Raw genomic sequence first — 21,868 nt, forward strand, 5'->3', positions numbered from 1 at the left:
CTTTCAGTTGCCAAAAGTTTGAAAATGAATGGAAAAGAAACAGAAAAGTAACTGCTGAAAGGAAAAAAGTGTCCCAAAACTAAACTACTAGTTACAGGCATTCACACCAACTGTGGTGACTCAGCCCCATCTGCTGGCTGAGCTCATCTAAAAACAAGAAGTTCCTGACAACCACATTCATAAGAAGCTATGCTTTAATCACCTGACCAGACTTTTGTCTGTGATCAATAGGATGTCTCCTACTGGATTCATCTAGGTTTAACTCTGCCACGTACCACTTTTATCTATTTGCTTGATTTTCCATAATACGGAGCATAACTATGGGACAGATCAAATTCAGCCAGATCTCTGTAGAAATAATTTATGCTACTCCTGACTTTGTGGTACATTTCTCCCTAGGTTAGAAAGGACTTCATGATGTAGTCCAAAAGGGATTAGAAAAAGTCCCAGTAGCCATCTCTCTTGCAAGAAGGATATTATTTCTTCTGAACTGCTGGTGGCTTTGTGGATTTCAAATGGGAATAACAACTGTTCTGTGCAGTACAGCTGGAATGAGAAACTTTTCTAAAGCATAATAATTGGCTTGCAATATGGATTCATTTCTGTCCAATTACATTAGATTCCAGGGTACTTCTTTTTCTTTCTCTGCCTCTTTACCACATTCCCTGTTCAGCAAGGCCCATTAATGAAATGATTACTTGCTTCCATAAGGGGATCATTAAGCAACATTATCTTGGCATATACAACTGGGTACAATGTATCACAGGAACATTTTTTCTTCATAAATTGGAATACACGAAGCAAGAGTGGTAAGAGGACCATATTATAATTTACATACACACACACAAACACACACACTTTTGATCAGATATAAAATATTATCATTGCGGTAATAATGCAATCATGGTATGCTTTCTTTTAGTTCAGTTGCTTCTGTCTGCTTTTAGACACTGTGCATTAATGGCTTTGAGAATATAAGACTCAAGGAGGCAATGAAAACTCTGTCTTGCATCCAAGTTAAGTCTCTCATTTATTCAGTGTCAGGCAGCAGCTCTGGAGGAATAGCAGAAAGAAAAGCTCACCACATACTGGATAGGTAGTAGGATATGTGAAGATTTGGTTTGCACATCACCAAATACAGTCTTTTGCCTCATCTCTTCAGAAAACCCTTTCAGCCTTGTCAGGGAAGGTAGCCAAATAAGGCAGGCTGACTAACAGCCCAATCCTGAGCTGCCCAGTGCGTGGGGCTGCCATGGCACCAAAAATGTCTGCTGTGGTGCAAAAAATAGATGCCGCGGTATCGTGTTTGCACTGGGCAGCCACCACTGACTCCTTCCCTGGGTCAGGGAAGTAGCCCTGCAATGGGACTATTTGATTCTGCGGTGGCTCTTTAGCCACCACAGAATCAAGGAGTCCCGTGTTGGGTCGCATGGCCCGACACAGGGCTCTGGATCTGGCGAAGCTCAGCTGACCAATTGATAGGCACAGGCCAAATCTCAGTAGGACTCAAATTCACATCCAGCAAATAGCTGTCTGGCATTTTCAAACAAAGGACAAGAAGATGTTGTAGCAACTGTTAGGCTGCTAAATCTGCACAGAAGTTTAGGAGGGGTTAGAATTGTCCAAAAATAAAGAAAAATAGGTAGCAAGGTATGGCACAGGGAATTCATCATAAGATCTATTTTTTTCTGTCATTTTCCCCCTCTCATAGGATGCATGAAAGCTAGTCCAGGTGACTGGCTGCTTCAACCAACCAGAAAACTACTGACTCCTTCCAAGCCCTTCATCTCCAAGAATTTCCTACCGTCAAGAAACATCTTGTATGCCCGATTACATCCATCTTCAGCTAAATACGGATTTCAGGGTGAACTCCACCATTCAGTTTTTAATTCTGATATCATATGTATTATTTTAAAAGATTAGGGTTGGTTTAAGAAAAAGTTATGCATGACAAGCTAAAATAGATCCAGCTGATAAAATACAGTCATCTTTCTAGATGTAATTAAAAGCCACTCAAGTCACATTCAAGATTTGCCTTTCTTTTATGGAAACTAGTAGTAGTAAACATAAAAGTTTATCCACATCCCCAATTCCATAAATCTTTGATTCTGCATGGGAGATTTTGTATCTGCACTGATTCTCAAAGTCTACAAGCATAACAATTTGAATTCCCTACACAGACTGCACTATAAGAAAAACTGCTATGTGCCATTATTATGGCTGCAAAGGTTGCATTACCTTGTTTTGGCATTCCTAGCAGGGTTCGAGCAGTAGACAATAGAGAAGAGGCAGGAAGAGAGTGAAGGATATTGAAAAGACATGGGGGTTGAAAGAGGACTAAACACTCATGAAACATGAGTTAAGGAATTCACAGGATTTATCTGCAGCAGAGAATTATCAAAGGCCTGCCATGGAGACAGCTGTTATGTCCTTTGAAAAGCCTACTTCTTCAGGCCCAAAGAAGCTGTTAAGTTCTAGCACTTCATATTCTGCATTCATACACAGAAATCCTGCCTCAAATTTTCAATCCATTGACCCTTGTACTGTGTACTGAACTCTACCTGCCTGCCTTAGCATGAAAAAAACATCCTCACCATTCATTTTCAGAAATCATGGAAAAAATTTTTGTCTATATTGTCAACTGTGGACATGGCAAGTTAGCCACTACCATGACACATTTTGTGAAGCTCACTTTGGATTTTTGCATTAAGAATGTCATGACCACCTGCCTTCTACCCATGCATGAAATGCAGCCTACGCAGATATCAGATCCCTCTGAGCTGGGATAATCAGGATCGATCAATCTGGCATGTATTATTACTCTTAGGGCACAATCCAAAGCACCGTTTTGGCTGGCGCAACTAGCGCCAGCCAAAGAGTGTCGCAAAAGTGCCATAAAGCACTTTTACACTACTCTTCGAGGAGATAGGCTGATGTATGGATTTGTGCCAGCCTCTCTATGCCAATGCAGGTCCCGGGGACGGGTGAGTTTGCATCAGCCTAGCTCAGCAAGCATAGGGGTCTGGGGGGCATGGGGAGGCGGAGGGAGAGAGGCGTTCTGGGGTGGGGGAGGGCAGGGAGCAGTAGGTGGGTCCAGGATCTGGCACTTATGCCAGATCCTATCCCATTTCCTGGCCTGCCTGTTCCAGTGCAAGTTAGGATTGTGCTGCCTGTTTCATACCATGTTCACAGAAGCATTTCTCCTGCTTAAAGTAGTGCCCCCATAGCCTGTCCCAAGATCTGCAGTTGAAATTGGGGTGGGGGGCTTTTCTAATTACTACAGCAGGCTTTCCTGTCCCCATCTTGAATCCAAAATTACGGACTCCCATGACTGAACTGAGGCTGCGGTCCTATTCACATTTACGTGTGAGTAAGGTACATTAGACAGAAGGGGACTAAATTAGAAGAAAACATGCATAGGATCAGGCTACACAAGGAAGGATTCTCCTTTCCTCTAGGCAGGCATGTGTTTTCAATCTACATTACTAGGAACATCAAGATTCCTTGGAAACCCAACCCCTCCAATAAGAGTTTCTTGATTAGAAGTTCAGTCACCATGAATAGCAGCCCTCAAAGATAGTTTAAGCATTGCCCACTATTACTGACTTTCCTCAGTAATCTCTTTCTCAGGAGGATACTGTTTATAGGAGAAGCCCATCTTCAAGGCTGCACTCAGTGCACATAGGGCATTGGCAAAGTTGAATAGGTCTGCCCCTTTAAAATCAAAAAGTGCCCCAGAATCCCCTGAGCACACAGTTTCTCTGCAGATGCACAAAAGTTCCCAGGCAGATTCACTGACGCAGGAACTGTGAAAAACCACTGTTCTAGAGAAATTTGTATTCACAAAGTGTGCATATAATACAGTGGAAGAAGGAAGAAAAGAGGGATTATATCATCTTCCACCCCTGAAATGGCCCACTGGCATTTATACTATAAAAAACAATTGCAGTAGGCAATAAGATGACTGTGGTTTATCATCATGGATTTTAAAGTACCATCATTTCAATTTAACTGCATTTTTTAATCCTAAAGTTTTATATAAGTATATAATATTTATTCTTTTGCAACCAAGTGTAAATGACTCCTAGGAGGATTTTTTTTTCCTTTAAAAAAAAAAATCTTCTTATTCCTATGTAGAAAACAAATGGTATATTTTCTTATGTACAACTTCTGTATAAAGCTCTTGCTGCAAAGATGAAATGAACAAGTTTTCATGTCTGTCTACACCAATTCTATGAGTCACATATTATAGTCTCAGCACCTATCAGTAAAGGCTGAACAAACACTGCTGACTTAGGGATGTTCTGGCCCTCTTGCTGCTACAAGAGTAAGCCAGCAGGTTAAACATTCTTGAAAAACATCTTATGCTAGGAGACACTCAATATATGGTCTGCAGTAGAAGCAGAGACAGCACTGCTTCTTTTTGAGTTGCTTCACCCATATCATCAATTGTATCTGGAGCACTAACTACGATTAGTTAGTGCAGTCGCAGAAAATATCAGCATAGGATGCTGCCTTGTACCAAGTCAGACTGTTGGTCCAGCTAGCTTCTTGCAGACTGGCAGTAACTCTTCAGGGCATCAGGCTGGGGTCCTTCCAGGATTGAACCTGAGACTTCCTGCATGCAAAGCCTGTGACCTAACACTAAGTTATGCTGCCCCTCCCAAATTATGCACAAATGACAACCATAGATGCAGCACCGAGAGCATAGCTGCTCTCAATTATTGAGCTGGCTCTTTTCAGTGCTGAATATGGCCACATTAGAGATTGCTCATACTGTATATGCAATACGCTGACATCAATAGACGGTATGAGAGCACAGCCAACTGCTCAATCAGCCCGGGGTTATAACCAGAGATGGGCATGAATATTACAAATATGTCATAAAAGAACAAACCAGTATTGTATCATTATCTCATAAACAGTCCAGTATTAGAATTGCAGAAGGCAGGGACACAAGGCAGACTTTACAAAAAGTTGCAAGATAAAAGTTCACAGCTGTGGAATAGAATATTGCTTCCCATGGTACTTCCTGTAAAGCCCCTGCCTATTCACCAGTGTGTGTGTGTGTGTGTGTGTGTGTGTGTGTGTGTGTGTGTGTGTGTGTGTGTGACTGTCTTTGTATAGGCACAGGAGTGTTTGCATTATTACGGAACAGAGGGAAAACAGCATTCTATCATTATCAGCCCTGAACATTCCAGCCAACACCAACAGAAACTTCATACAAATAATTCCCTGCTCATAGTATGTGCCCCATATCTTCTACACTAGAAGAGAGTGTGTAGCCCAAAGGTAAAAAGGTACTCACCACCATCTCTGGAATGTTCATCTTTTCTATAATCTTCTTAATGACTTCAGGAGGCACTGGGGAACCTGCAATGACTCCTGAAAGATTCAAAAACAACAACAGGATAGTTTCTTTGAACAGGTTCTGAAAGGTTCCTACACATTTTTAAATGCAGGTACTAACAAAGAGGACAAGGACCAGATCCTTAGCCTAGAAGTTAAGCCCTGAAACTTCCCAATCAACTGAGATTTCAGTCCAGCCAATTCACAGCTCAGGCAAGCAGTCCCAACAGATCCGAGTGTAGTTTGTACTCATTAGAATTCCATGGTTTCCTCTACTTATTTTTTTAATCACAGAAGTATGATTACGACTAGCAGCAACCTTGCGAGCATGATGTTTGTGGATGTTCATAAAGCTTTGCTTTGGGACTACAGGTACAGCCTATTTATACACTGATTTTTTATACACGGATTTGACTCAACACGAATGGCCCCTGCAAATGAGAAGGAATGTGCTGATCCCTGGAGAAGGGGAAAATGCACCCCTTTAAAATCAGTTTTAAAAACTGAACCATCCTTTAACAATAGCGTCCTTAATGAGAGAGAGGGGAGGAGCAGCTGGCTGACAATCCATCAATCCTTCTCTCCCCCTGAGCACGTGAAAGAAAGGTGATCACTTTGCATTGGTGAAGGGAGTGACTGAGTGAAGGGCTTGGAGGAGGATTGATTGATGGATTGTCTTCTTAATTACTTTTATCTTATATCGCAAAGGTCAGCAAAGCTGTTTTTAAATCACCAGAGCAAAGAAACTTTGTTTTTTAAATTGATTTGCTATAGTGCGTTTTTTGCTATCCACGTGAGTGCTTGGAATGGGACCCACGCAAATAATGAGGCTCAACCTGAACATCCATACACTATGACTAAAGAATACAGGTTTGCTGCATATCTAGTATCTGCTGCCACATACTGGTAGATTTAGGAATAAAGCTAAAAAAAGAAACACTTTTGTCCAAAACTGATGCATCAAGCACCTCATGTTTTCTTTAACAGAAACAGAAAAAAATTGCATAAATCTTCAAATTGTTAGGCAATAAAAAGGAAGATGTGTTTGATGAAGATGACCATCTGGGTTCAACAAAGCATTTATCTAGGATGTTCACACATCATATACGCTCAACAAGCAATTCCCATTATTTCAACTGCTCTAAAGTGCCACTGAGTTAAGAAACTGTTCCTGAATGTATTCATATACTGCTGGATCACATCATACCACTCCATTACAGTCCTTACTCAGAAACATTTAGAAGTAATTGCATGGGAAAATGCAGCCAGTGGGATGCCTGTGGACACTAAACCACAAGCGGGGAGAGTATAACATGAATTTCCTTCTTTAAACCATGATAAAAGGCTAAGCTTTAACATCCAAGTGCCTTCCTACATTGGGACTGAGCAATGTCCCGTTCTGAAGAGTTTAAACAAGGGCTGCAAGATTTGATCAGTTTTAAGGTCTTTAGTGGTTGGGGTCGATCAATTTAACTGGTATGTGGAAACTTTAATCAGAGAGACTGCGAGTTAAGGGCCCCATGAATGACAGCTTTTGCTTACAAGATTGGAAGCTAATCCTCACTTCTGTCAATAGCTCAAACGGATATAAATACTGAGGTTTTCACAATATGCAAATTGAAACAAATTTTAAAATTAAATCAGTTTCTTGAAAGATGTCAGTTAGGAAATCACTTTTTAAAAATCCAGTGAACACTTTTACATTTGCTTCTTATACTCACCTCCCTGAAGACTTGAGAGGTCGTAGTTAGCAAAATCAGGCTGGGCTAGCATATCTATGTACATGGTTGGAGTGCCATAAATATGGGTGCATCTTCAAAGGAAGAATAAAGACAGAGAATTACAACAAGAGATTGTGAGCCCCTTGGGGGACATGGAACCTTTTCACCCATTCCTTTTGCTATGTAAACTACTTGGTGAATTTTTTTTATTGAAGTGACATACAAATATTCTTAATAATAAAAGGTTGCTGAGATAAGTGCACAAGCACAAGTCAGTTTGGTTAGGAATATAAAAATCTCCAATTCAACATTACTCCCAATATTAAGCATCCTTTCCTTGTAACCAAGTGACATGGTTTTTACCGAGTGTTGAGGGAAATGGTGCTTAATCCTGCATGTATTTAACATATTGACACAGTCCACCTGAAAGAAATTCCCCAGCTTCATGGACTATGAGACATTCCTATCAGTTCATAGGAATAATCCCCAGCTATCCAACACTGTGCCTCCAGATATCTGAACCCGGACCCCAAGCTGTGATACAAGAAGCCAGAGTGGCTACATAAACATAATAAAGCTCAAAGATGAAAAATGTTAGTGAATACTACAATTATCTCCCACGCACTCAGAACATTGCCTGCTCGAAGAACAAAAGGATTTCTATTTCACTTTTTATGAGCTGATAATCACAAAATGGAATATAAATCCCTTTGCCCTGATGGAAGCAATAAGTTGAAATGCAATGGGTATATTGCATTTCAGTATAATGCAATGAGCCATTAGTTATTTGCTGTAAACTGCTTTGTGAACTTTTAGTTGAAAGACGGTATATAAATACTGTTGTTAATAATAATAATAATGATAATGATAATAATAATATTAATGAGTATACTGTGAGCATCATTCTGAGGCTTTGTCTAGCAGAGGGAGAAAGAAGATCCATCTTCCTTGATACTGCCCCATTTTTCCTGCTTGCAGATGGTAATTCCAACTATCAGTAAAACTGTCAGATGTGACTGAAACCTACTGATGTATATAGATCAAATAAATTGGAAGCAAATCAGACTGACAGCCCAATCTTATGCTCCCCTCCCTCCCACTGATTCAAGCACGCCAAAACAGCTCAGCCTCTGTGATGCAGAAGGGTCTACTCGGACCCACACCTGAGAAATCATTAGAGCAGGTCTACATGGACAGAGGCCACAGGATCAGCCCAGGAAAGAGATTCTGATTTGCAGCCACAGCTGCTACCACACCTACTGCTTTGGGTATCAGATCTGCCCTCCTCCCCATTCTGTCACTGCCCTGTTCCAACTTCTCCACAGCCCTGTTGCTCCCTCGTCCTGCCCCATCCTGCCTTCCACACTGATTTGACTGGGTTGGCGGGCTGGTCCAGTGCTGTCGCCAAAAGCAAGGCCATTGCAGCCTTCCTGCTGGTGCTCCAGCAGTGTATGGCTTCACATGCTGCCAGAAGCCCTTTTACAACTGCCAGAATGCAGTCTATGCAGGCTGAATGTTCACTCTGCCAGCATTAGAGCCTTGTAGGATTGGGCTGTGAATTAGCCAAACACTAGGAAATACACCAGAGTGGAAAACTTGATGGGCGCTAAATAGGGCAATTCTCTTTCTTCCATCTTCGAACATTTCCACATGACACAGTACCAGTGATATGCATGATGCTTTTCAACCTTAAAAATTTGTACAAGATGCTCATTTGCTTTTCAGCAGATGCTCTACATTCTTTCAGGGCAAGCAGTAACAACCCAAATTGACTAAACACAGGATGTCTCTGAACTGATTTCAATACATGCCAAATAAGCTACTTTGCAAAAATTACAGATTGAGACTAATTATTCGCATGGGTTCCGTTCCAAGCACTCACGTGGATAAAAAAAATTGATTTGCACTATGGCAAATCAATTAAAAAAAACAAAGTTTCTTTGATCCAGTGATTGAAAAACAGCTTTGGTGACCTTTTGAATCTAAGATAAGAGTCATTAAGAAGACAATCCATCAGCACTTCACTCAGCCCCTCCCTTCACCAATGCAAAATGATCGACTTTCTTTCAGGTGGTGGGAGAAGGGAGGCCTTCGCAGGAGAGAGAAGGATTGATGGATTGTTAGCCTGCTGCCCTCTCTCTCTCTCTCTCTCTCTCTCTCTCTCCCCCCCCCCTCATTAAGGAGGCTATTGTTAAAGGACTGTTCAGTTTTTTAAACTGATTTTAAAGGGGTGCATTTTTCTTTCTCCAGGGATCAGCACATTCTTTCTCATTTGCAGGGGCCATTCGTGTTGAGTCAAATCCATGTATAAAAAATCAGTGCATAATAAGGCTGGACCTGTACATTGATCAGTGCAGAATCAGGTGTACAACAGTATGTATAATCTCTCTCTCTCTCTCTCTCTTTAAAAAAAAAGTCATTGTTCTTCCTAAATACAGAAGAACTTTATATCTATTGAGGGAATATTATCTTCATATAGTAACCCTGCTAACTGGGGTACTTTAGTAGATCTTTAGTGGAACTGGGCAAAGAGGTACCTTTTAAAGTGATGTTCTCTTATATTTTGCAGGGGGAGAGCAATTGTCCACCCCAGCATCATGTCTTTTCCAGTGGTTGTTGCTGGTGTCTCCCCTGCACCTCTTTTAAGAATGTGAGCCTCTTGGGGAAAGGGAACCATTTATTGATTTATTTTGCTATGTAATCTGTTTTATGAACTACTCTGCTGAAAAGCAGAATATAAATATTCTTGATGATGAAGCAGTAGTAGTAGTAGTATTAGTAGTATCGGCAGTAAAATGAACCCAAAGCCTATTCCTCCATAACAAGTGTCTGACATTACCTGAATTTCTGAGGGACAGCCCAATCCTGAAGCAGGCACTGAGCCTCAGCGCAGGCTCTGAGCGTCACAAGTGTGCCGTAAAGCACATTCATGGCACCCAGCAAGGAGTGAGTACTGAAAATGGGCGAGCGGCAGCCAGCACTGAGCCTCAGCACCACAAAGAGGATTCTGTGTCTCCATCAGATGTAAATGAGACTGCCGGGTGGCAGCGCTGCTTTTCGGAGCAAGGGGAAAGTAAGGGAAAGCATGGGGAGCACGGAACTGGGCAAGAGGAGGGGAGAATCAGGCCTGCGAGGTGGGTGGAGATGGTAGCAGCATCTACAGCTGCATCCTGAACGCTTCTGCAAGCCAGATGGCCTGACGTGGGCCTCCTTGACTCTGTGTTCATTAACACATGAGCGTAGAGCCAAGGAGTTCCACTGCCACTGGCTACTTCTGCCGGAGGTGACCACAGCATTGTGTGGTCACCATTTTGGTGCCACTGGCTTCAGGATTGGGCCCTTATTACTCAATTCTGGGGGGTATGCTGAATAGGCACCTGAACATGTCCACACAACAGTGAGACCAAAAGATTTATGGCTCTGTGGCAAAAGAGGTGGGACAATGATCTGGGGACACATGCCAGTCAATAATCCATCTGAGGGGTCTGCATTAGTGCATGGACCCTCATGACCTGAGCCCTGTAGAGGTTCTGGTTGCACAGAGATGATGCCACCTGTTATAGTATGACTTCTGGGAACATCGAGCTCTGAGCTGTGTGGTACTCAGGCTTTGAGCTGCATGGCTATATGGTTGTGCAACTAAAAAGGAACAGTGATGCCAGTGCAGACACAAAATAAGTGTTGATCTTGCTCAAATTAAAATACTGTTCAATTCTTCAAGAACTGATTTGACCCAAATACTTACTTTTCATGCGCCACTGCCTTCAGTGCAGCTTTTGCCTCAAAGCTTAGAGATGGGAAGACAAGAGAATTGCCATGGATAGCCATCACCACGCAGCCTGCCACAGACCCCAAGCAGTGATAAAGAGGAACAGGAACACAACAGCAGGCCTCCTAGAGTCAAGTTAAACAAAAATAGGAGTAGATGTCAACTTTAACATTTTTATTGGTCTCTGTCACATAAGCCAGATGGATACTAACAGGTGATGGCAGAGTTGGAGATGCATGGAAGGACAGTGGGTGATTGTGAAAAAGGTCCTCAATTTGTAATCCTCCAGGTAATATTAAAATTCCATTCTTAGAAAAAATGCCCATGAATAAAACATTCCAGGTGTAGGCAAATGATCAGTAACTTCAACAGGGTATAAAAGTGCAGCATTCAATCTGTATGTATATACTGTTGAAACTGGAGTTCTAGAATCTGGTGGGAAATATGTAGTTCTCGTAACTGGAGCTTTTTCATGGAATCAAAGTTACTAATCCTCATGTTTGTAGAAAAGACTTCAAAAGTTTTTTACACAGTGTCACCTAAAAGTTGCAAAATGAGAAGGGGCAATGCTGGATAACGCTATATTACAACAAAAATCCCTCTCATATTATGTAGGGAACATAATTTTTCTTCTTGCAGTTAGTGTTTCCATCCTCATTACTGATCAATGGACAGAGAAGACTTACTCTATTGTGGACTCCCAGTCTTTTACCAACCAGGTTTGCGTTATTCACAATATTGTAATGAGAAAGTGTTGCACCTTTTGGGCTTCCTGTAGTTCCCTGAAGAAAAAAGAAAACGTGTTTACAAATCGAGATTTCACCTATCTCAGGCTCAGGAACAGATTAAGGCTGCAATCCTATTCACACTTACCTGGGAGTAAGCCCCATTGACTATAATAAGCAGACCCACATAGGATTGGGCTCTAAAACAACTTAAATCAGCGATTTTCAACCTTTTTCATTTCAGGCACACTGACAAGGTGCTAAAATTGTCAAGACGCACCATCGGTTTTTTCACCACTGACAAGGTACATCATGCTGCTGGTAGGGGGCTCCAATCCCCCAATTGCCCTACTAATAAATGACCCTCCCCAAAGTCCCATGGTACACCTGCGGACCATCCTTGGCACACCAGTGTGCCATGGCAGAGTGGCTGAAAATCGCTGCCTTAAATCAACACATAAAAACTGTTCTAAAAATAAAATACTATAGTAAAAATCCCAAGAATAAAAACCTAACAGCCCTGTACCCACCTGAGCTTCAAAAAGTCTGGAAACAGGAGGCAGTTCAAAGTCCTCAGAGCAGAAAAAGTAGGGCAGAGCGCTAGGAAAAAGGGATAGGGAGCTTGGTGCATTCGTCTCAGACAGGAAGGAAAAGAACAGGGCCACAATGATCCTTAAAAAGGGAGGGAGGGGGCACAGGCCTAGGAACCTGACTATGAACCTAGAGTCAACTAAGTCAACTTAAACAGGAAAGTCTTAAGAAGTTTCTATAAAGTGATCAAATGTGAAGGTGATCAAAGGCCCTATACAGCTCTTTAAAGGGAATGAAGAAAAGTCCCATGCCAATAGTGATTGGGAATGAGTATACACTATGTCTCAGGCAGCTGCCCTCATGTTTCCAGAACTAGCATTCCAGCAGTGTAAGGCGCTTTATGGCAGTCACAAATGCAACTTGCCACTGGGAGCAGCCAGCCACTGCCACAAGCAGTGGGCAGTGGTGGTCTACCAGTAGACCTCTCGCATCCCCTGGTGCTAGTAGGTTAGCATGGGGGTGGGTGGGAGGGAGGCAGAGGGGGGGGCAGGACAGGGTGGGAGAAGATTGGAAAGGAGATGGGGTGGAATGAGGTCCGGAAGGGGCAGTAACGGCGGCAGCAGTGCTGCCAATCTACTATCCCCTTCTAGTTCTCAGTCTGCCATCTTGAGTCAACTTGGACTTGCACCAGGTAAATTGCTGGGGCAGGTCCAGGTAGACCTATTCCAGAACTGGAGGCTTACACTTGGGAAAGGGAATAAATGTTCCCTTGCCCTGAGCCTTTTGGGACCCAGCTCCACAGCTGCATCAGTGGGGAAGAAAAAAGATAGGACTTGGGCCCGAAAAGCTTAGGCTTCTTTGACACATAGTATATACCTATTCCCAGCCACTATTGCCTGCATTCTTCCATTGCCAGAATATATGTGATACCCACTGAAGTGAACTGGATGTTGATGGGTTCGTCGTACTTCAGGGTCTTCTTTATGTCCTGCAGCTGCTTCTTGTGGCTGCTCTCTCCAGCCTGCATCACATCACCCATTGAGAATGCACCAGGCAGCTTGGAGTCCAAGGTGATTATAACAGAAAGTTCTGGTAGCCTGATACCAAGGAAAGGCTGATCAGTCACAGGGGAAAGAGGAGTATAGTCTGCCTTGGTGATAACTTAACAGAAGAAGCCCTTCCTTGGGAAACAGGGCTAAATCATCATTTGTAGCATCCAACACAGGAAAAATTTCCTGATTAAGAAGGCTTACTTCCCACAATGAGATGAGACTCTGCTTTCCTCACATGGGCAAAATGAATTTCAATTCTTTGCTTTGCAAGAGGAAATCCAAGAATAGCAGCAAGTTCCTTGGGGCACAGATCCATGCTTTTTGTTTGTTTCCTTGTAGACTACCATGCCACAAAAACTACAATAATAGTAACAACAACAATCTCCTAGTGAATTGCCCATGTGAGGATGATGGTAATGTTCTCTGGGTTTTAAAAAAGAAATAGCAAGAATTCAGAAAACCAGTTGCCAAGGGGGCACTGGCCATGGTATGCATGCATAACCATTTGGCAAGCTGGTTTTCTGTATCATCCTGCCAAGAGGTAGGGAAAATGTTACCACAGACCTGCACTTTATCAGCAATCCAGGGAAGAAGTGGAAAAAATCCTATCACAATTTGTAAGGTGTTACAGGAAACCAAAGTGCTTTTTCATTTGTTCACTCATCCCCCCTCTACATGTGCAGTGAACTTGTGCATGGGAAGCAGGACCATACCTGCTGCACTCCCTCCTAGCTGCTGGTTTTCATGTGCTCAGCATACATGAGTGAGGATTTCAGCGTGTACTGGGGGCTCAGCCAGCTTAGCAGATATTAGCAGCTATAACCACTAAGAATGGTCCTTCTCCTGTATATGTTTACACATGGGGAAAGGAGGGTTCCAGATAGCAGAAAGATCAGGCCAAAGATGGAGCAGTTCATTGGAGGAATGGTTGCAACTTTTGGAAAATACCTTTCATGGAAGGAACAGCTTACAGAATTTGGACCTGGTCTGGCAGTCAGAGGAAGGCTTAGAAGCGTATTTTACCTTCTCTGAAGCCAGGAAGGAAATATGGCTCTAATCCTATCCTGCCCCAGCCTGTAGAATGCAGCTCCACTGGTAGAGTCCATGCTGCATGCTTGGGGGTGGCGGCAACCAGATGGTAAATCAAAGCATTTTACAGTAAATTCCCTGTAGGTGACCGACCCTCCAATGAGTCTCCTTGGACCCACACTGACTATTTAGCTGGTGTGTCCATAGCGGACACAGGGGGTTGTGGTTTGGGGCTGAGAAAACAGGACAGGATCTTGGTATGCAAAGCTGCTGCTGAGAACCTGCCCCCTACTCCTGAACAACTCCCTGCCTGGCCCATTTCCACTGCCAACCTACCTGCTCCAATGGGGTGTCTGCAAGCTGCTGTCGTGCACATGGAGCCTCTGACCATTTGCACTGGTGGCCCCAGAGTACACCACAGCAGCACAGCTTTTTGCACTCTTGGCCCAGGATTCATGGTGGTGGATCGCGAGATCTGCCACCATAAACCTAGAATAGGATTAGGTTGTAAGATGCATTATCAAGGGCAAATTCAAAGAAGGTGGTTGGAAGATGTTCTACTTAATTTCTGAATAGACTGAGAACTATTAGTAGTCGTGAATTATTAACTACTACTAGAACTACTAATAATCTAAACCAGCGGTTTTCAACCACTGTGCAGCAGCATATTGAAGTGCCGCAAGTGGTTCACAGGTGTGTCACCAGAGACTGGGAGAAGGTAATTTATTAGTAGAGCCATTGGGGGATGTGAGCTTCCTGCTGGCAACTCAGCGTGCCTTGTCAATTGTCAAAAAACTGATGGTGTGCATTGCCAGTGTGACATGAGATGAAAATTAATTAATTAACAGTATTTATATACCGCTTTTCAACTGAACGTTCACAAAGCGGTTTACAGAGAAAAATCAAATAACTAAATGGCTCCCTGTCCCAAAAGGGCTCACAATCTAAAAAGATGCCAAGGAATACCAGCAGACAGCCACTAGAACAGACAGTGCTGGGGTGAAGTGGGCCAGTTACTCTCCCCCTGCTAAAAAAAGGAGCACCCACTTGAAAAAGTGCCTCTTACCCAATTAGCAGGGGTTAAGATTGAAAATCGCTGATCTAAACTGTTCTATAAAGGTCACCTAAATGTTTAGGTCCAGATGCCCCATTTCTGCTGATTGCTACATTGACATAGAAGCAAAATAATATTTATTAATTCACAACATTCTAATGATCTCATTCAATTACTCAAATTGCTTCAATAAAGTTTAGTATGGTACTAACACAGTATTGTCATGGTTTGCCATTAAATATATCTTAGCTCACTTAAGAATTCTGGACTATCCTGAAATGGAGTTAGTATCAATTTGGGTTCACAGGGGAAAAATGAGAACAGAGTACACAAATTTTTGCAGGTCTGACTGTTTGGAGACTAGGAAATAGCTTTTTTAAACACTGGCTGCAGTTCCAAAGTCCATGCATGCTGGATTTGCATGCATACATTGATATCAATGTTTGCATGCACATCCAGCATGCATGGACTTTGAAACTGCAGCCAGTTCAACCTTCCTGGCATTATCTGCCCATGCTCCAACAAATCACCTGTTCTACTCAGAGGCTAAGTGAGGCACTGACCTGACTAAGTGAGGTCAGGCTTGGCTATTATTATGAAAACCAAAGAGATAATTGGCTCTTACATCAAGTCTGTTGCAGCACAATCCTTTCTTGCGCTGGAACAGGCAAGAGACCTGCCTCCCGCCCCCCACCTGCCTGCAGGGCCACCCTTCACCCACCAACCCCACCCACCCCCTGCCCTGGAACTCTTCCCTCCCATCTCCTCCCCGCCCACCTCAGAGCCTTGCATCAGCCAAGCTCAACTGATGCCAGGATCCCTCCACAGGCTGCCACGGAGGCTGCATGTAGACTCCATGGGCCAGCGCACCTCTGTGTGCGCAAACGTGCTTTATGGAACTTGCACCATAAAGTTGCACCATAACTCGTGATTAGGATTGTGCCCTTAGTCATTGTTCCTGGCTACAGTTCTCATAAGTTCTAAGTTCTCATAAGTGGTAGGCAATAGCATTAATCTTTTTGACATAGGAGATAGAGAAAGGCATGGGGAGGAGAAAGACATGACACCTACAAGAGAAGTGGATTGTAAGGTCTAGCGCTGTCACATCATGTTAATTAAGAAAACTGACCAATTACAACTGTGTCCAGGAGCACAGAAATTGGACCAGAGTTACACTGCTTGGACAATATGCTCTCTGTCTACTGAACTTTACTACACCAGGATAAAATATTCAACAAGCGGAAACAGCCGACTTCTTGTGTCACACAGAACCATGATTTAATTCTCGATTCTCAGACTCATACATGAGGGGAGGAAGTTTCTTACCCTATTCTCTGTTTAGAACAAGCCTGAATTTTCCAAACCAAATACTGGTTTGTAATAACCCAAGTTTCTGAAAAAACCAAGACACAAAACTTCACATAACAGCATTTACTGTACCCCTAGGGAAGGGCCACAGCTTTGCATGCAGAAGGTCTCAGGCTCAATCCCTGGAATGCCATGTGGGAGGAGTGGGACAGATCCCTGTATGAAAACTCAGAAAGCCACTGCCAGTCATAGTAGAGAGTACTGGGCCAGATGGACCAACAGTCTAAAGCTGTGCAAGGCAGTTCCATATTTCCTGTGACCTCTGCATCCTGTGACCTACCTTGCAATGATAATGGGGTGGAAGACAACATGACAAAAAGCAAAATGGCAACATAACTGAAGCCATTCTTATAGTCGTCATGACAAAACAGCTGAAGGCCCTCCTATCTGCATTGCTGCTTTGCGTGGTTGTGTGGGCTCTTGCTTACTCTCAGTGGAAATTTACACAAACACATGCCTGACAAACACGGTGCCTTATCAGGATAAAAACTACATGAAAGAGCAGGTCTTGGAAGTGGCAAATGAGGAAAAGCATGGTGTGTCACTTACTTCTTGCTCTTTATTGCTCCAGGACTAGACTGTTCCAATTCAGGGCAAACGTGCTTCAAGATTTCATAGTACTTCTGCGTTTTAAATTGTGTAGGGAACACCAGTGCTTTGCAACCAACCTAAAGAGAAAGAGAGAAGGACAAAGACAGTGAGCTGCGAGTCAGGCTGTGCAGCTGTGTTAACTGGGCAGAATTCCCTGTTGCGGCTCACTTGGGATAGTGTGGCATTCACTCATTAAACCAAGGGAAAGCCACACTGCTGGACATGTATTAGCCCTTAACGTTGCATGCTGACCAGTTGTCCTTTGCTCTTGGCACTATATCCCCTGTGTACACAATATTAATTAAAGCAAAAGATGGTTGAGACTGGGAGGAATCAAGAGTCACTCCATCAAATGCTCTACAAATAAGGCAGGTACTTCTATATCAAATCCAAACTGACAGGTCTGTATAAACAAAATCACTTGAAGCAGAAAGCCTAATACAAATTCCAGACCAAGTAAGCCAGGACAGGCAAGGATCAAGAATGCAAGTAGTCAGCCTCAATGTCCCAAGAACCACGTCCACATCATCAGGCTGAGGAAACTGAAAGGTATCTACAATAGCAGAAAAACAGGAATAACAGGGAAAGCAGAAGCCTCAAGCACATCCACAGACTCCACAATCAACCTGTAGTCTAAGCTGAAGCAACAACAACAGTATTTATATACCGCTTTTCAAAGGAAAGTTCACAAAGCGGTTTACAGAGAAAATCAAACAAACAACTAATGGCTCCCTGTCCCAAAGGGCTCACAATCTAAAAAGATGTAAATGTACACCAGCAAACAAAATGGCGAAGCATACAAAAAGGATGTCATCCATAAAGCATTTTGCAGTCTGATCACAACACAGAATCCTCTCCACAAACCAAGATTTCACAGGCCTTTTGTCACTCAACACAGCTCCACCAGCCAGCATTGTGCAGGCACTATAAAGGCAGAGAAATAAAATTTCATTGCTGCCAATGATTTTCAAAAGCTTTCCTCTGTTATTTTTTACCATTCATACTATTGTAGTTTATTTATTTATTATTAGATTTCTGTACTGCTTTTCTAAAAACCCAAAGCAGTGTACAGATAAACACATAAAGATAAAACATTAGAATCAACAATAAAAATAAAAACCATAAAAACAATTTAAAAGATAACAATAAAAGGGCATAAGAACATAAGAACATAAGAACAGCCCCACTGGCTCAGGCCATAGGTCCATCTAGTCCAGCTTCCTGTATCTCACAGCGGCCCACCAAATGCCCCAGGGAGCACACCAGATAACAAGAGAGAGACCTCATCCTGGTGCCTTCCCTTGCACCTGGCATTCTGACATAGCCCATTTCTAAAATCAGGAGGTTGCACATACACATCATGGCTTGTAACCCGTAATGGATTTTTCCTCCAGAAACTTGTCCAATCCCCTTTTAAAGGCATCCAGGCCAGATGCCATCACCACATCCTGTGGCAAGGAGTTCCACAGACCAACCACACACTGAGTAAAGAAATATTTTCTTTTGTCTGTTCTAACTCTCCAAACATTCAATTTGAGTGGATGACCCCTGGTTCTGGTATTATGTGAGAGTGTAAAGAGCATCTCTCTATCCACTCTGTCCATCCCCTGCATAATTTTGTATGTCTCAATCATGTCCCCCCTCAGGCGTCTCTTTTCTAGGCTGAAGAGGCCCAAACGCCATAGCCTTTCCTCATAAGGAAGGTGCCCCAGCCCAGCAATCATCTTAGTCGCTCTCTTTTGCACCTTTTCCATTTCCACTATATCCTTTTTGAGATGTGAGACCAGAACTGGACACAATACTCCAGGTGTGGCCTTACCATCAATTTGTAACAATACTCCAGGTGTGGCCTTACCATCAATTTGTAACAATACTCCAGGTGTGGCCTTACCATTGATTTGTAAGATTAAATGTCTTAAATGGGCAGATTAAAATGTCAGCAGCATAAAAGATAAGAAGGGTTTCGTAAGGAGCGTCTCCCTCACTAAAGATCAGGCAAAGCAGATGGGTCTTCAAACCCCAACAGAAACTATATACTGAGGACAGCCTTTTCAGATCTTCTGGCAGCTGATTCCAAAGGCATGGTAGCACCACAACTGAGAAGGCCCTACACCTCGCTGCCATCCCCCTGGCTTCAGATGGCAGTGGTATCATAAGAAGGGCCCTCACTGATGACTGCAGGGGACATGCAGAAACATATGGAGGAAGGTGGTCCTTGAGATATCCCAGTCCTATACCATATAGAGCTTTAAAGGCCATCACCAACACCTTGAATTGGACTTGGAAAGGAATGGGCAGCCAGTGTAGCCGCTAGAGTGATGGCATAGCAGCTTCCACATGATGAGCCCCAGTGACAACAACAACAACAACAACTAGGTATTTATATACCGACTTTCTGGTCATTGGATTACTCCTCTGACTTTATTCAAGGCGGTTTACATAGGCAGGCATTTCTAAATCCCTCAAGGGGATTTTTACAATTATAGAGGTTCTCTCTTTCAAGAACCAACAACATTTCAGATGGAACTTCCTGGCTTGGTCTTACTTCTGGCCTCCAGTTCTCCCATGCAGGCTGGCAAGCAGCTCCATCTCTCACATGGAGGGCAGCCAAGACACTTCTTGCTCAAACCAAGAGCAGGTGGAATCATTCAGCTCAGCTTTGTCAGCTACTTCAAGGTCTCGCCATTCTCAGCCGTTCAGGGAGCTGCCGGTGTCCTCGAACTGGCGACCTTCTGATGTTATCTTCGGGCTAACGGAGGCTCTACTCTCTAGACCAGACCTCCTGCCCCACATGATGAGCCCCAGTGACCAACTGAGCTGCCATATTCTGCACCAACTGCAACTTCCAAACTGTTTTCAGGGGGAGCCCCACACAGAGCGCATTACCATAGTCCAGTGGTTCTCAAACTGGTGGGTTGCAAACCACCAGTTCGTGTAAAGGTTCCCCCATTCCCTTAAGGGGCGGGGGAAGGGGAGAGCCAGGGAAGCAATCCCCAGGATCGTATCCCTATGGGGGGCAAAGGGGGGTGCTTTCACTTAGGGCACAATCCTAACCAGGTCTACTCAGAAGTAAGTCCTATTTTGTTCAATGGCGCTTACTCTCAGGAAAGTGTGGTTAGGATTGCAGCCTTACTTTATGTAGGTAGGACTGCAGCAGTCTGCAGGAGGAGCAGGGAGCCCTGCACAGCTCTCCCCAAAGCTTGGAATCATCGGTAACAGCAGGCACAAAGCATTTCTGTTTTGCAGGAGGTGCTTTGTGCCCACTTTTAGAGAACGTTCCAAGCCTCAGGGAGTGCTACTGAGTGCTGCTGCAGTAAGGTTCTTCTGTTCTTAAATATTTAAAATAACCCCACACCTCCTGCAGCGTGCTGAAGCCCTGCCTTCTTGAACTAAGTGCAAAGCACCCCCCCTCACCCCCCCATAGCGACAGGATCCTAGGGATCACATCGCTGCCCTAGCTCCTCCCCCACAAAGACTTACTGAGGGAGTAAAGCTCCCTCAAAGTTTGAGAAACACTGCCATAGTCTAACCAAAATGTCACTAGAGCATGGACCACTGTCGCCAGATCTGATTGACACAGGTACGGCTGCAGCCGATGCACCAAACAGAGCTGGGCAAAAGGCCCCCCTGGCCACAGATGCCACCTGAGTATCCAGGCATAGTTATGGGAAAGCAGAGTTGGCAGCTATGAATCAAATGTGTACAGTAAAGTTAATAAAAAAACCTCTAAGACAGAAAAAGACTATAGAAGATGAAACAGCAATTGAAGATGAAATTATTTCAACAAACAAAAAGCACTTGAAGATGAAACAGCAATTGTGTGAAGATACTAATACAATAGGAAAAGCTTATATTGCTTCCAAAACTGTTTCCCACCATACAGGAGAGCCATGGAGTGGGCATACAACATGGGAACAGAGCATTTACAATATACCTCATTGTACTTGAGTTTTAGACATTTAGCTCCAAAGCAAAACAAGGAAGGCAAAGTACAAGAGGCCTCTTAATCCTGATAGGATTAATTTTTTTTTACAAGATACTTAATAGCTTTAATCCCTCATTATTATGGATAAGAAACTGGAATGGCCAAGCCAGCAATAGCTTTCAGTGAAATTTAAGACAATTGGTCTTTATGCAATTGAGGGCGAAATCCTCACCCCTTATGTCAGTGCTTTCCAGCACTGACATAAGGGCAATGCAGCTCAGAGGGAAGGGAACAAACATTCTCTTACTTTGAGGAGGCCTCCGTGAGTGACACCCAACTGCAGGATGCAGCACACATCCCATTGGCACCACTATGCCAGTGCTGGACAGTACTGACATAAGGGGTTAGGATTGCACCCTGACTCTCACATAAAAAATGAGGTTTATTTTGGCCTTCCGTGTCTCTTGGAGCACTGAAAAACACCTTCCAGCTGCCTGCATCTCACTCTGGGGTGAATGACAGCTGGTTGCGTCCAGAAAAAAATATCAAGCGCTAAGTAATTGACCCACACCTCATGGTTGATCTCCCTGGAATTAATCAGAGAGAAACCTTGTATTATCACTATTTGGTCCCTTGTGCCACATGTTTTCACAGGGTCACCTAATGGAACTGGGTTCAAGACAGAAAGAGTAAATACTTCTTCATACAATGCATAATCAATGAGTGGAATTCCTTGACACATTTGTTGCCACTA

At 43.4% G+C, this 21,868-nt stretch overlaps 1 protein-coding gene across 1 annotated transcript in view; it reads right to left on the reverse strand.

Annotated features, from left to right (window-relative positions):
- Positions 1-21,868, reverse strand: part of ACSF2 (acyl-CoA synthetase family member 2) — a 70,339-nt gene that overhangs the window by 32,062 nt on the left and 16,409 nt on the right. Inside the window, exons 5-10 of the mRNA XM_066614722.1 lie at positions 17,148-17,266; positions 13,030-13,192; positions 11,526-11,621; positions 10,816-10,964; positions 7,071-7,162; positions 5,309-5,385 (exon numbers count right to left, since the gene is read on the reverse strand). Coding sequence (XP_066470819.1) covers positions 5,309-5,385; positions 7,071-7,162; positions 10,816-10,964; positions 11,526-11,621; positions 13,030-13,192; positions 17,148-17,266 — 696 coding nt within the window. The remainder of the gene's footprint in view (positions 1-5,308; positions 5,386-7,070; positions 7,163-10,815; positions 10,965-11,525; positions 11,622-13,029; positions 13,193-17,147; positions 17,267-21,868) is intronic.

This window comes from Tiliqua scincoides, chromosome 2 (assembly GCF_035046505.1).
Source record: "Tiliqua scincoides isolate rTilSci1 chromosome 2, rTilSci1.hap2, whole genome shotgun sequence".
Lineage (NCBI taxonomy): Eukaryota > Metazoa > Chordata > Lepidosauria > Squamata > Scincidae > Tiliqua > Tiliqua scincoides.